At 42.0% G+C, this 15,804-nt stretch overlaps 1 protein-coding gene across 2 annotated transcripts in view; it reads left to right on the top strand.

Moving 5' to 3' along the window:
• The window catches only part of MYO5B (myosin VB), a 334,060-nt gene that overhangs the window by 143,933 nt on the left and 174,323 nt on the right, over positions 1-15,804 (top strand). For both annotated transcript variants that reach the window (XM_043558788.1, XM_043558787.1), the window contains exons 3-4: positions 4,695-4,866; positions 8,914-9,058. In XM_043558788.1, coding sequence (XP_043414723.1) covers positions 4,695-4,866; positions 8,914-9,058 — 317 coding nt within the window. The remainder of the gene's footprint in view (positions 1-4,694; positions 4,867-8,913; positions 9,059-15,804) is intronic.

Below are 15,804 nucleotides of genomic sequence, written 5' to 3'. Positions count from 1 at the left end.
TTTTTTTTAATTTTTTTTTCAACGTTTTTATTTATTTTTGGGACAGAGAGAGACAGAGCATGAACGGGGGAGGGGCAGAGAGAGAGGGAGACACAGACTCGGAAACAGGCTCCAGGCTCCAAGCCATCAGCCCAGAGCCCGACGCGGGGCTCGAACTCACGGACCATGAGATCGTGACCTGGCTGAAGTCGGACGCTTAACCGACTGCGCCACCCAGGCGCCCCTAAATGTTTGTTTTTGAGAGGCAGAGTGTGAGCAGGGAAGGGGCAGAGAGAAGGAGACACAGAATAGGAAGCAGATTCCAGGCTCTGAGCTGTCAGCACAGAGCCCAACTCAGGGCTCGAACCTGCAAACGGTGAGATCATGACCTGAGCCCAAGTAAGACATTTAACTGACTGAGCCACCCAGGCACCCCTAAAATTCAAACTTCTTAATTCTGTTTTTGTTTATGGCCATTTTCTTAATTACTTGTATCATTCATTATTAAAAACAACCGAGCAATTATATGCGAGGGCTTGTTATACATCTGTGCATCTGTGGAAATTTGTCTCGCTTGTAATGAATGTAATACATGAAGTGTTATCAGGATGAGAATATAAAAAGGTCAAGGCCAGGAATCTTTAGAAATTTGGTGAGATACTTGACTCTACCCCCATGACACTCTTTCAGACACTCCCCACAAATCCACACTCTTCTTGAAACCCTTTTGGGCAGCTACTTGAGAGTTTCTTGTTGACTTCACAAAGCAGGAATATTTGCCATGGTAGAGACCTACCTAAATGCTCCACCATGGTTCTCTACCCCCTTTGTCTCCTAGTTGGGTACCATTGCCACTAGAGGATGATGTGTGTAGCTCTTGTGTTAACACCAACCTCTTGCCAGCTGGTAACCCTGTTCTTACTAGCTTATCTTTTGTCTGGATGTCTTAGCTGGATGGGTAGAGTAGGAGCAAGAAGTTGCCTTTATCTACCATATGTGCTTCTTATTAGCTCCAGGTCTTTGTGTTGGGAGCTGTCATTCAAAGATTTTTTTTTTAATTTTTTTTTCAACGTTTATTTATTTTTGGGACAGAGAGAGACAGAGCATGAACGGGGAAGGGGCAGAGAGAGAGGGAGACACAGAATCAGAAACAGTCTCCAGGCTCTGAGCCATCAGCCCAGAGCCTGACGCGGGGCTCGAACTCACGGACCATGAGATCGTGACCTGGCTGAAGTCAGATGCTTAACCAACTGCGCCACCCAGGCGCCCCTCAAAGATATTTTTATGGTTATATTCTATTTATATGGTTCTGTGTAATGTAACATGGATATGAATTGGTATGAGAGAGGTCATGAAACAAAATCAGACATTCAGCTAAGTATTCTAAAACCATAGACCCATGGAGTATAGAGCAGTCTGGACCAATGCTTTCCAAAGGATGACTGTGCTATAGTAGAATGTTGTCTGTCTGTATTGTCTAGTGTGGTGGTCACTGGCCACATGTGTCTGTTGAGCCCTTGAAATATGACTAGTGTGGCTGAGACACTGAGAAATTTTAACTGTACTTAATTTCAACAAATGTAATTTCCATATGCTACCTTAGTGGAAAGTGCAGATATGGACTTAATCCCCTAACTACTTCCTCTGTATTCTCAAGTTTTGGTTAGTCCCAGTATGCTAGGTAGGGACAGATGAGAGATGCCCCTCTCTTCCTAGTCTTACGGGGAAGGTTGAGATTCATTCCAGGTGGGTGACAGAGAATTCAATATTATGAGTTAACATCGAACCTCTTCCTCACCTCCAAAGGCCTTGTTACATAGTGAAGTCTTCTATGCTAGAAAGTGTTCATGGTTCCTGATCACATCCTAAATGTTTAGATTTCACGTAAAACCACATTAGCTGTAAATGTTCGATAATAACATCAGTGTTGGAATCAAAATCCTATTTTAAAAAAATCTTAAGTTACTCATTCCCTGCTTCCCTCTGGATGAACACACACCACAAAATCATCCTTGAATCATGAGTTTACCCCTCCTACATCTTGGTGACTGCTCTGGGCATTTTTACGTCTCTATTTCACTATAACCAGTGCCACTGGCTTACTTGTGGACCATATTTTCACAAAATCGCATATGCCTTTCCCTCCGCACTTAGGGGAGATATTTTGAGGGAAAGATTCATGTGAGGAAATATGGAAGACCAGCATTTCTGTCTCAGGGTTTAAAGACTCTGGGCTCAGGCCCCGGCTTTCTAATCTGAGAAATGAGGGGTTGATCTAGGTGAGCTTTGTGGTCCTGCACTTGGCTCCGTCCTGTGCCGGTGGTAGGGGGGTGGTGTGGAGAGCCACACAGGACATGCAGAGTGAACGTGCTCCTTTCTCTGGGGGGGGGGGGGGGGGGTAACATGAATTTCCATGGGGAAGTCGTCAGAAAGAATCAGAGTGGGATGGTCGGGTTAGAGTCCCAGTGACACCTGTAACTCAGCCAGAGATGAAGGGGGACCATCACCTCTAGAACTTAAAATCTCAACATGTTCTGTTTCCCCTTGTCCACCTTTTGGAAATTTTGTGTCCTGTTCAGGATAGCTAGTTTACTGGTCTCCTGTATGGAGTCACCTTTGCATGAAAAAGAGAATGGCCTTGATTAACACACAACCCCCCAACAGGAACCTGTACAAGGAAAACCTCGCTTACATGGTAACTGTTGATAATTTGTGGGCATGTCATTCTATAAAGTTTGCAATAAAAGGAATCCTAGATTTCATTCTGTAACATGCTTCTTTGTAAATTCAGCAGGATGCTGTGGGGAGCTGCTTTTCTTTACAGGTATATGTCCTGTTTTACCTTCCTGTCTCTAGATTGGGGATATCTTTGCTCATTTGTAAGATGGTCTTTGGAGGCCAAGGAAGAGTCTATTCATGAAAGTTTCAGACTCAAGTGTTGCTAGCTGTCTTCCAAAAAGGTCCATCAATCCGAACCCACAAACAACCCACCTGTTGGGCCACATCCTTCATATTTAAGGTCTTGGCAGTTTTTACACCTTTGCTTATGTGATATAATGCTAATAATCTATTATTTACATCTGTTAATGTCACTGAATAGCTTTTCATGTTTCTTTTGTACTTTTTGTGGCTCATAGCCTCTGCATAATTTTCTGTTGGGGTGTTGGTATTCTTTTCGGCTTCTTAAAACTTTGGATATTAAGATTAATTCTGTTAGGTAATGCAGAATCTTTGTCCTCTGCTCTGCACATGGTGTGTTTCATGATGGCTTAAAAATTCCATTTATAGTCAAAATAAAAAATTTTGTGACATACTACTGGCTCTTGCATCATCCTTTGAAAGTACTTCCTTCCAAAGCTCTTAAAACTACCTGACTACATTTTCTTACTAGTTTTGTTTTTTATTTTAGTGGCATTTTATTTATTTTGTATTTTACCTAAAACTTACTTTGGTCTTTGAAGGAATGAGAATAGAACCCTAGCTCTATTTTCTTGTTCCTTAAAAGGCTTTATCTGCTGCTATTAGATGGGAAATTCATTTTTAACCATTTGCTTCAGCATTCTTAACAAATTTTCCTTCTGTGCTTGTTATTTCGGGATCTGCTATTAGGTTTCACTTACCTGCCGATTTTAGCAGCATTATTAAACTTGCTGGTTTTAATATACCTTAATATCTGGTTGTGTGTGACCATCTAAAAGTGGGAGAGATGGGAGAGAACATTGATATGTATGTTCTTTTAAAAAACTGTTCTTCTAGTAAATTGAAGCTATGTCCGTAGACTTTCTTGAAAGGCTTCTATAGAATAGTGGTTCTTAAGATATCTGTAAATCGCCTGTTGCAGAACTACTTGTGGATTTTTCAAAATTTCAGATTCCTGGGCCCCACCCCAGAACTCCTAAACATATAAGTAGTGTTTGGGGAAATTGTTTTTACAAGCTCTCAGATGATTTTTAACAACACTATAAGGAATTTGGATAGGACATGATAAACTGTAGCCAAGATTCTCCTATTATGTAGGTAAGTGTGTACACGAGTCAGTTTTAAACATAACGTATCAGAAAGCATCTTTGAGTACTCCTGTCCAGCTGCTATGCTAAGGATATAAGAATAGCACCTTGATTTGAGACTTCCTGATTATACACACCTATAGATCTCGAGCTCCTATTATATGTTAGGTCAAAGTAAAATTCCTGCCCTAGAGTCGCTTGTTGTCACGATGTTGAGGAATATGTGTACACCTGGAGGGCATTTATGGAGAGCAGTTTGTTATAAGGCAATCCAAAAAAAAAAAGTGAACATGTTGGATGATATAGGGCAGAGGAAGGCATCAGCATTAAATGGGGGTGAAGAAAGTTGGCTGCATGGGAGACAGAAGCAGTACTCCTGTTGCGACCAGGATTCAAGACTCAGTATCTTTTCTTTGAGAAGCCAGTAGAACATGTCATTAAATCTTGTGCTTCCTGAATCTCTCCTGTCATTCAGTCTTTTATCTTGATATACTGGGATTCTGTTACCAGCAAATTTTCCTCCAGGGCTGGTCTCTTAGGGCAACATAAGTACTTTGTTCGGTTTGCTCATCTTTAAAAGAAGGTTGTCTGTCTTCATCAGGTATGATCATGTTAGGACCGTGATCCAGCCAATGTGACAGGATATTGGATACAGGCTAAATGGTTCATAACCCTGCCTTTCTGTGTCTATTACTTGCATTTCTTTAGATTCGGGAATACCCTATTGATGTCCAAAGCAACCAGCTGCCCTTTTTGCGGAATCCAGATATCTTGGTGGGAGAAAATGACCTAACTGCCCTTAGCTATCTACATGAGCCTGCAGTTTTGCATAATTTAAAGGTCCGTTTCCTGGAGTCGAACCACATCTACACTTACTGTGGTAAGTGGCGTGCATCTGTTGGCTGCATGTGTTTGAAAGTACTTACAATCTTCAGACTTGATGTGTTAAACTCTAATGGTTAGGAATCCTACTAGCATTCTCCTGAGTACCTCTCAACTGAGACCCTTGAAAGGTTTGCAATCAGTGAATGTGGCTTAATTAGGCTGCCCTACATCTCTGTGGGATGATTGGTGTTAATCACAGCTCAGCCGGGAAGGAAGTGGACCACACGATATGGCCTGACTTAGGCATAGTCCCAGAGCCTGTAGGACAGCAGTAAGTAGATCCTAGGGTCCTAGCTCAGAAGTCTGCTCTCTCCACTGAGCGCACTCCTGTGAACATGCCTGGCTGGCTTCTGTCCTCTAAGGAAGTCCTGTCTTTGTCTGACTCTCTCCCTTGCCATGTACAGATGTGGTGCGTGATGAATTTGTCAAATCCATAAGCAGAAAACGTGGCAAATACTTTACAATAAAATGTCCTCAAAATTCTGTTTGGTTTTCTTGAAACTTCTCAATTTCCCACATTCTAGTTTCTTTTTTGAATATTAAGTGGTATGGTAAGATCTAGATCCCTAGAAACCATTGTCTGTGGGGCAAATCATTTTAGGATCTGATTGAGGAGTCAGGCCACGGGTTTCTTTGTGGGGGTTGTCCCAGCTGTGCCTCAGAGCCATGGTCTTGTCATGATCACAAGTGAGGCCTTAGGACCAGAGTTGTTCTCACAGTGATAATCCACTTGGATTTGGAATCGATGGGTTGGCTACTAAGTTCCAGTGAGCTTTCCTGTCAGATGTCAGTGCGTGAGAAGTAGTTTCCCCAAAACAACTTCAACCCAATTGCTAATGGTGATATTATCTGAAAAAGACCATTAGTATTCAGAGGTTTTAATAAGTTGTGTTTTTTTTCCAACAACAACAAAAACCTCCCATTTGGGGAGAAAGGAATAAACCACCATCAGCTTCAACGTTTAAAGGTATCCCTTCTAGAAGAGGTCCTGGTGTCTGTACACGCTTACCCAAATGCCCATTGGCTCCTATAGCATCAGCTGTTGAGAGTGACCAGTGTTTCCCAGAGCTCTGAGTCATCAGGAAACACTTGTTTTCTGCTGTGAAAGTGGCTGAGATATTTTAGGAGAATGTGTGGCCTTAGAGTATAATATCAAAATTTGAATGCTGTGTGAATTAGGGTTTTGTACAACTCTCTAACAATCAGTAGAACATGTAAGGCTGTTTTGAAGAATTCTCCAAGTCATTAGCCTTAGGGGGAATTTATCAGGGTCTGGGGCCTTGGTTTTTGGTCCAGGTGGTCTTTTCGGGCAAACTTCCATTTGAAGACTTGGTGGGTGTCCTTTTCCTCCCTTAGCCTGAAATGTAACAGACAAGATTCTTCCAAGTATTCTCTGGCATTTCTTTCTTTTAAATAGACTTTAGTGTTTAAAGCAACTTGAAACTGAGCAAAACTGAGGGAAAGATACAGAGATTTCCCATATAATACCCTTTCCCCAACCGTTGATGAACCCACAGTGGCACATCATCATCACTCAAAGTCCATAGTTTCCACTGGGGTTCACTCTTGGTGGTGTACATAGTGTGGGTTTGGACAAATGTATAAGGACACGTATCCACCGTTATGCTATCCTAACCATAGATTCACTGCCCTAAAATCCCTTATGATCTGCCTCTGCATCCCTCCCCACCCCACCCCCTCTGCTGCCCTGTCCCTGGCAACCCCTGATGTTTTATACTGCCTCTATCATTTTTCCTTTTATAGAATATCATGGGGTTGGAATCCCCATATGTGGCTGTATACACATTGGCTTCTTCCACTTAGTAACACTCTAAGCTTCATCCATGGCTTTTCATACTTGGATAAATCACTTTTTATAGCACTTACAGTCCATGGTCTGGATGTATCGCATTTGATTCACTTATTGAAGGACATCTTAGTTGCTTCTAAGTTTTGTCAATTGTCAAAGCTGCCACAAGCATCCACCTGCCAGGTGGTGGTGTGGATATGTGGTCAACTCCTTTGGATAAATACCTAGGAGTGTGAATGCTGAATCCTACGGTAAGTTTGTTATGTGTAAGAGACTGCCAAAGTGGCTGTGCCATTTTGCGTTGGACAGCAACAAAGAGTTTCCACTTCTCCACAGCCTCACATCCAAGTTAGCTGGCATATAGTACAATGATTTCAGGAGTAGATTCCTTAATGCCCCTTACCCATTTAGCCCGCCCCCATATGAGTGAGGCCCTATGATATTTGTCTTTGACTAATTTCACTTAGCATAATACTCTGTCGTTCCATCCACGTAGTTGCAAATAGCAAGATTTCATTCTTTTTGATTGCTGAGTAATATATACCACATTGTGTATGTATGTGTGTGTATACATATATATGTGTGTATATATATAAATGTATACACACACACACACACACCCACCACATCTTCTGGATCTCCTTTGCACTGCTGGTGGGAATGCAAACTGGTGCAGCCACTCAAAAGCGGTATGGAGGTTCCTCAATTGTTTCTATGTATTTTGGGTACTAGTCCTTTATCAGTTATGTTTTTTTGCAAATATTTTTCTCATTCTCTGGTTTGTCTTCTTGACTTGTGTCCCTTTTCAAACACCAAAGGGAGACACAATGGTGGAGATCTCCCACTTGGCAATGACTTTTCCATTCCTGTTTTCCCCACATGCCTGGAAAAGCTCAAATATTTTGTACCCTTGTCAGTGGTTCTTTCAAGATCCAGAATGTGCTCTTTTGGGAAAGAAAAAGGCATGCATTTCTCTCTTGAAGATAATAATTTTTTTCTTTTTACATTCTCAAATATTATGTGCCCTTCCATAAAAGATCTGGAATGTTAGGTGATTTGCTGACTCTTCATGCAGTGTGTATTTATTGAGTCCATCATTGTGATGTATGGTTCTGGGGATGCAAATTTTTTTTTAAAAAGTAAAAGGAAAGATAATACATGATATAATGTGATGTGAGCTAATAAAAATCTAACACACAGTGCTTACTATGCAAGATGCTGGTCTAAGTTCTGTATTAATCATTGTCCTCAGGACAATCAAGTAAAGGTAATTGCTGTTCCCAATTTTATAGTCCAGGAAACTGAGGCACTTAGAGGTTAAGTAATTTGCCAGAATAACTCAGTTAATAACTGGCAGAGACAAGATTTGACCTTAAGATATGTAAATCATGTTACATGCCCACAATTTGTATTTAGGTAAGATAACCCATACACAAATGAAAATTTGTTCATTTCCTAGATTTCAATTCAGAGATGGCTTATATTTATATTTTATTTATATTTATTTTTTATTTTAATTATTTATAATATGAAATTTATTGTCAAATTGGTTTCCATACAACACCCAGTGCTCATCCCAACAGGTGCCCTCCTCAATGCCCATCACCCACTTTCCCCTCTCCCCCAGCCCCCATCAACCCTCAGTTCTCAGTTTTTAAGACAGAGATGGCTTTTAAAGCCTAACACCTGTTAGGGCACCTGGGTGGCTCAGTGGGTTAAGCGTCTGACTTCGCCTCAGGTCATGTATTCCACGGTTTGTGGATTTGAGCCCTGTGCCACTCTGTGCTGACAGCTCAGAGCCTGCTTCGGATTCTGTGTCCCCCCTCTCTCTCAGCCCCTCTGCTGCTTGCACTCTCTCTCTCTCAAAAATAAACATTAAAAAAAATTAAAAAATAAAGCCTAACACCTGTTGACAGAATTAAGCATCCTCTTCTCTCTGGTTGTGCAACATTTTTATGTATTTCAGGAGTTTGAGCAGTGGTGTACGTGTGTACATGGACCTGTGTTTATTCCATGCACTAGGGCATGTGGAAGCCCAGCTTTCTTTTCTCCAACAGGATTTGGCACAGTACCTGGACAACAACACAGATACGTCTTGATTTAGTTGAGTGATTGGTTGTGATTCATTTCATTTTTCATGTTTTAGTTTGATGGATATGAACAAGGGCCTTTGAAAGTGGATGTCAGGTGGCTGTATTGCTATCAGAATCTGACTACATTGTCTCTTTGCAGGTATCGTGCTTGTTGCCATTAATCCTTATGAACAGTTGCCAATCTATGGTCAAGATGTCATTTATGCCTACAGTGGCCAAAACATGGGGGACATGGACCCCCACATCTTTGCTGTGGCAGAAGAAGCCTACAAGCAGATGGCCAGGTAAGAATGACCTCAGCCTGGGAGTCCTTCTGGGTAGTCCTTCTGGTAGAAGTTTCTGCCTTCCTTGACTGCTTTTGCCTAGCAATCAGTTGGTGATCCTGGGATTGAGTAAAAGTACTGGAAACAGAACCAGCCCAGGTTCTGTTTCTTAGTGCATTTCCTCATGTCTTCAGCATCTTCTTGGGAACCTGAACCTATTCTTGAACAGTGGCTCCCAAGACCTTGTTCATTTTCTGAGCAATGAAATAAATGGATGCCTTAGATTTCATGTCTCCTTGGCTTCCTTTTGGCACTCTTTCCTCCCCTCTGGTGTCACAAATTCATTTTCTAGCATCACCCTTCATTTTGCAGATTCCACTGCAGATTCCCTTTGAAGGAACCAGGATTCTTGGACAACTTCTTAATATACCAAGCATTTAGATAGGAATTTCAAAATAGTAGTTATGTGTAGTAGGTTGGGTGTTTTGTTTTGTGGTTTTGTTTTGTTTTTTTTTTTTGGTTTTTGGTGTTAGAGTTTCTCTTTAGACACTGAAGTAAATCTTTGTATTGCTCTTTTTTAGCTCTGAAAGATGGGTACTGGTCTGTTTCATTGGAAAATGGGCTAGGTGATTGTACTAAGGTTCTACAGGTAAATGGAACAAGTAAACCAGGGATGAGAAAGAAAGAGAGAGTGTGTGTGTGTGTGTGTGTGTGTAAGGAATGGCCTCATGTAATTGTGGAGGCTTGGCAAATCCAAAATCCACAGGAGAGGTTAATAGGCTGGAACCCATGGAAGAGTTGATGTGTTTGAAGTCTGAAGGCAGTCTGCTGTCATAATTCTGTCTTGGAGGAAGGCCTTCATCTGATCGGTTGAGGCCCACCCACATTATGAAGGGTAATGGTAAACAAAAAAATCTGATTTGAAATGTTAATCTCATCTAAAAAATATCTTCACTAGCACTATCTTGACCAGTGTTTGACCAAATGTCTAGGTATTCTGGCCTAGCCAAGTTGACAACTAAAACTAATCACCACATTGATGGTCTTAAGCTATTCAGGCATAAAGTAGGGAAAGAAAGTTTCACCAAAGTTTTGGTGGAAATGCATATTCCTGTTCACACTAACATGCTGGATCTTGTCAGCCATCTTTCTTGCCATTTCTACAGAACACCTTATGGAGCTAGCAGCAAATGTAGGAAAGTCCTTTGTGGGGAGTAGGGCCACTTAGGCTAATTTAGTGAGAAGGAGAATCCCGTTTAAGATGGTCTGTGCTTCAGTGGATCTCAGAGTATAATTGTCAGCCCGATTAACTTTTCTAAGAAAGAAGGCTGCTTTTTATAAGCTTGTTTATAGATTTAGTGTGGTATTGCTGGTTGTAGAGCTCTGTATATAAAAAGTTCTGCTTCCTTCTAGATCTATACTATGTTCAAAATAAGCAGTGATGGGAGAACTGAGCAATTTAACAAACAGAATGATCCGTAACCATTTTATTTCTCCTAAATGTAGTAGGAGAGTCGGGGCGGGGTGGGGGGGGGGACGCTAAAATGGTCTCAACCTTTGATCTCTTTAATGCCATAAGAAAGACCACATACTGTATAAATCTACTTCGGGGCTTGGCCAGAAATCACTTACCTTGATAACTTACGCAAACCTAACAAAGTGTGGTTCAAGGCCATGCCATGTGGAGAGAAGAATGGGTTTTAATGTGTTTCAGTACATAGCCCCATTCATATATTACTGTGGGAGGTCAAGTGTGTGGCACACTGGAGAGAGATCTGGGGTCTGGACAGGCTTCCATGCCTTGGGAGAATCACTTAAGCTGAATCTTAAACTATCTTTCTCCTTTGGAGGATGGTTTCTTTATGGTTATAAAACAGAAGGTGGGTGTGGGTTACTTGTGACTTCCTACCATGCTAAAAGTTCTAGTAGCTCTTTGACGTCTCTTTGGATTGATGTCACGGATAACTATTTTTCATTTCATTCTCCTCTTTTACCCAGTTGTGCTTAGATGTACCAGAAGTGGTTCTTTACCAAAGACTTCTTGAGGTGCCCCCAATAGCTTTTGGAATTTCCTGGCCTCCAGCTTTATCCACACCATAGATCCTCTTGCCTAGATGCCTCCATTCTTCCTTTCCATGCTTGAAGCTGGGTTCATGGTTCTTCTACAGTTGGGTTATTTCATTTGTTTGGGTCCTTGTTCACATCCATTAGAAGGGGATGTGGTTGTACAGGGTGGTGTATAGATGGGTTATAAATTTGGCAATTAAGGGGCTTGGAGGTTAAAGTTGAATGAGGAATTGCTTCCTTAAGGGTTTTATTTTAAGGTTTATACTTCTTGTACTCTCTGAGTCCTAGGGTGCAGCCAAATAATTTTACTGAAATTCTTACGCAATTTTTGCTCATGAACTTACACTAGAAGTAGAAGGACCAGCACGTGTGGCCATAGGAGAGAGCTATTGTTGAATTTGGTGGGGTCAGTGACTTAGCGTTTCTGTTACTGATCTGAGAGACACACTGGAGGCCCCTGGAGAATCTTTGCTGTGCAGGGAGAGAGGAGACCCATTGGTCAGATGCAGGGGAGGGAAGAGAAGGTTGTTGCTATACTTCCAGTATAGATCTGCTCTGTTAATTCTAGATGCTAGAACATATTTAACAATACCTGCCAACTGTGTTGTGCTCTTCCTGACGCATCAGTTATAGTTGAAATAACCATTAATTCAACAGTGTGCTTTGAATCTGAGCCTCTGTAACAGCTGGGCAAAATGAAGGGTGTAAGAAACCAAAGTTAATCACTTCACCCAGCATTACGCTGAGTTTGTGACTTAGTTCGCCTTGGATTCAGCAATTCTTTCTCGTGATTCACTGAGGATTTGATTTTTCTTTCTTGATATGGCTCACATCAGGGACTCTCCAACTCTTGATGTGTTCTGAGTGGGTCAGGGAGCCTGTCACAGCTCAAAGGGATAAATACAGACCATCATCCCCATCCTGAGAGCTCCCACGGAGTCCTGTGCTGGAGGAAAGGAGGTGGAGGAGGAGACACAAGGACCGCCAACAATTGGTCACTGTCCCCATCTCTGTTGAATTCATTAAGGCTGGACTTGGGAGTAAATGGAGATTTGAAATGAAGTAGAAGAAGAATCGTACGAAACCTCACATTCATGAGTTCTGGCCTCTGCATGACAACCTATAGTTCCTGTGAGACGGGGTGGGGGGCCGACCTCCACTGGTTAGTACTGCTCCTTTCTCCCACTCAAAGATCCAGAATGCCTGCTCTTCCAGTTTTACCTTTCTCAGCCTCAGCTCCTGCATTAGATTGTATCTGCAGACATTGGTGTGGTATGCATCATTTGCTGGGTTCCTTACTGAATACTGAAAAATGTAAGAACTTGCCTTCAACTCTGCAGAGCACACAGTCTGGTTAGAGAGAGAAGATGTAATAGTGGGCCAAAAACACCTGTAACAACAGGAAGTGTATATAAAAGCCATGCATGGGGTCATTTGACTTGAGTCTGGAGTCTTGACTGTCAGAGATGGTCCAAGAAAACTGCAGCGTTTAAGCTGGATCTTGAATTGGTGGGATATGTAGTGAGAAGAAGGCCTCTGGGGGGCTAGAACAGGGTGATCATAATTCCAGAAGTGGGGCATCAAAGGCATGGTCACAAAACCACAGGTACCTGTTATGTGTAATTAAAAAAGCCAAATGACAAATGTTGGAAAGGATGTGGAGGAATTAGAATCTTCATGTGCTCCTGGTGTGAATGTACAGTGTGCAGCTACTTTAGAGAAGTCTGACAGTTTTCAGTAAGTTAAACGCAATTATTGCATGTCCCAGCAATTCCACTCTTACGTGATTACACGAGAGAAATGAAAATATGTTCACGTAAAAGCTTATATACAAATGTTCATAATAGCATTACTCATAATAGCCGAAGGATGAAAACAGTCTATCAGCTGATGAATGGATAAAAAGTGGTACATCCATACAGAGAAATATTATTTGGCTATAAAAAAGAACGAAGTCCTGATACATGCTACCACAGAGATGAACCTTTAAAACCCTGCCTAGTGAAAGCAGCCAGACACAGAAGACCACCTATCATATTCCATTTACATGAAATGTTCATCTAGAGAGAAAGCACATTGTTTGCCCTGGGCTTGAGGCTAGAGGTGAAATGGGGAGCGGTTGCGTATCAGTATCTTTTTAGGGAGGGGTTAAAAATGTTCTAAAATTGATTGTGGTGATGGATCTATAGTTGAGCAAATTTTCTTAAAACGCTTTGAAATGTGTACTTGAAAAGAGCGAATTGGGTGTTCTGTGAATTATCTCAAAAACTGTTAAAAAACAAAGGTATGGTCATGTACAGTTGGGCCAGACTGGAGACCTGTGAAGGCTGGGGTCAACTTTGGGAAGACAGTGTGTGTGCTATTAACAGAGGGATGAAGAGATGGTGAAACAAGTTTGGGAAACCCTTTTATTAATCCAGTGAATCATCTTTAACACAGATTCTCAGAGCAGTGATGTTGACATGCTTTCTGAGTTTTAAGGTGGGGATGCATTTTAGACACAACACTGTTTACAGGGGTTTTCTCAAGGGACTGATTTCACTCTTTGGGAAACACTGGTCTAGAGTATGGAGACATCTTAGAGCTTGTTACATAAGGAGGTAGTAGGATGCGGAATATTCAGAGAATATTTTTTTTTTCCTCCAGTGGGCCCTGTTTCATAATATTTTCTTTCCCCACATTCCTATACCTTTTCCAGGGATGGAAACATCTTGTGAGCACCTTCTATTCTTGTGCATAGAATTGGTCTGTTGTAAATAGCCTCTATATAGTGAATGATAGGGAACTATGGGGTGTGAGACCCTGGGACACATGTCCCTTTCATTTGCTTTAGGGTCTGTGATTGATATTCAAGAACAGGAGGGATCAACATATTAATGCATTTCTCCAAGTGAGATCCATTATCCCCACCTTGCAGGCAAGGATAGAGACTTGATGTTAAATAATCATCGAAAGTTATGAAGATAGTAAATGGATGAGGCTGGTATCCAGGCTTGGTCACTTTGCCCTGAAGCCCCTGCTTTAGCTGAGAAGCCTTACTTCCCTCCCTCAGTGGTACCTCCTGATCCAGATGGTCTTCCAGAACAGAGCCGATCCAGGACACCATGAGAGCCAAAGGGTAGACCTTTTCCCTTTGGCTTAAAGGTATCTAAGGTTGCACAGTGAGACTAGAGTTTCAGTGCATTTTCTTCCTTTGTTGGTGAAAGTGGGCCATCTTATTGGACTGGCCCTTTCTATTTGCTCAGGTAGCCAAGGTAATTGAACACACATTTCCATCTCACTCTGCTGTGTTGCCAAGCTGTGACTAATGGTGAAAGATGGGACAGCTATTACCTGGGATCCCGGGGAGGCATGTAAGCAGGCACACCTGTGGCCCGGGGGCCAGTGGTGAATGGAACAGACTCTTGTGGGTAGGAGCCTTCTCAGAGATGGGGAGGAGCTCCTTGAGAGCAGAAAGCCTGTGTTCACAGGGGAGAGAAGGAATCAAATTTATAAACCCTGCTTGGGTCCCTAGAGAGGGAATCTTGGTGGCTTTGTTTCCCAGAAGTATGCAGAGTTTGTAGAGAACTCAAAGGTTTTCCAGGGAACAGTATGGAAAGGAATATCCATAGTATAAAAGTGGTGCCCCAGAAATCTAGAGGCCTTTCAGGTAAACAGCAGGAAGAGAGTTAAAGGGTTAAAGGTACGAGTAGAAGTGAGAGGCTGGAGATGTGTGCTGTAATAGGAGATAAACTCTGAATTTTCCATCTTTGGAGGTGAAAATGATTGGACAACTTTACCTTGGTAATTGGGGTGGAGTATTTGTGGGTTATTGGAGAAAGGACTCAGGACTTTGTAGGGTTTCTTCAGCTACAGACTCTGGGATTAGGACTGTTGGGAAGATAATTTTTTAAAAAGAACTATACGTAAGTGGCCTAAATCCACATTTTGTTTTGAGATCTGTTTCCTTATTTTGTGACATAAGTTGGTTGTTACTCACGATCTTTCTGTGGTTTGGGGGAAGTTGGGATGTGAAGTACTTTGTGATTGGGCTCCAGTTTTCAGTGAGAGCACGCAGTCATGCTGAGGAGAGCAGGGCCATGTTTGGTTTCACTGAAGTGTTTTCTGTCCAAGTTCTGTTTTCTGGTAATGTCTATGGGCAAATGTTTTGGCTTCTGTGCTTCTTGGTATCCTAACCCTTTTTTTTTCTTGAAAATTTGTTTGATTTATGAGAGAGGGAGGCAGAGAATTCCAAGCAGGCTCTGCACTGTCTGCACTGAGCCCAACTTGGGGCTTGAACTCATGACCCATGAGATCATGACCTGAGCCGAAACCAAGAGCCAGATGCATAACTGACTGAGCCACCCAGGCACTCCTTGGTTTCGTCATCCTTTATGAGAACATTGGCTCTACCTCAGGGACTAGGACCCAGTGGGAAATTATGAAGAGTCTTGAGAAGCTGTCAAGCACTGTGAACATTTGGGGTGTGGATGTTGAAGTTCATTGGCTGGTGTTGAGTACAACAAATGACAGAATCACTGGGAAGACCAGTGAGGAGCACCAACTTGTTGAATTCTTACCATAAACTTTGAAATTATGACTTGAGTCAACCCTGATTGATGGGTGAAGTTTTGTTTTCCTTCCCATTCATGATGGCTTCAAGTCAGGACTGGTTAGAACTAGGTTGCTTTAGGATGAGATCCAGAAGATGCTCAGGATGT

Source organism: Prionailurus bengalensis, chromosome D3, assembly GCF_016509475.1.
Source record: "Prionailurus bengalensis isolate Pbe53 chromosome D3, Fcat_Pben_1.1_paternal_pri, whole genome shotgun sequence".
Classification (NCBI taxonomy): domain Eukaryota; kingdom Metazoa; phylum Chordata; class Mammalia; order Carnivora; family Felidae; genus Prionailurus; species Prionailurus bengalensis.
The sequence above is the reverse complement of the archived record's forward strand: the minus strand, read 5'-3'. Positions and strand labels throughout refer to the sequence as shown.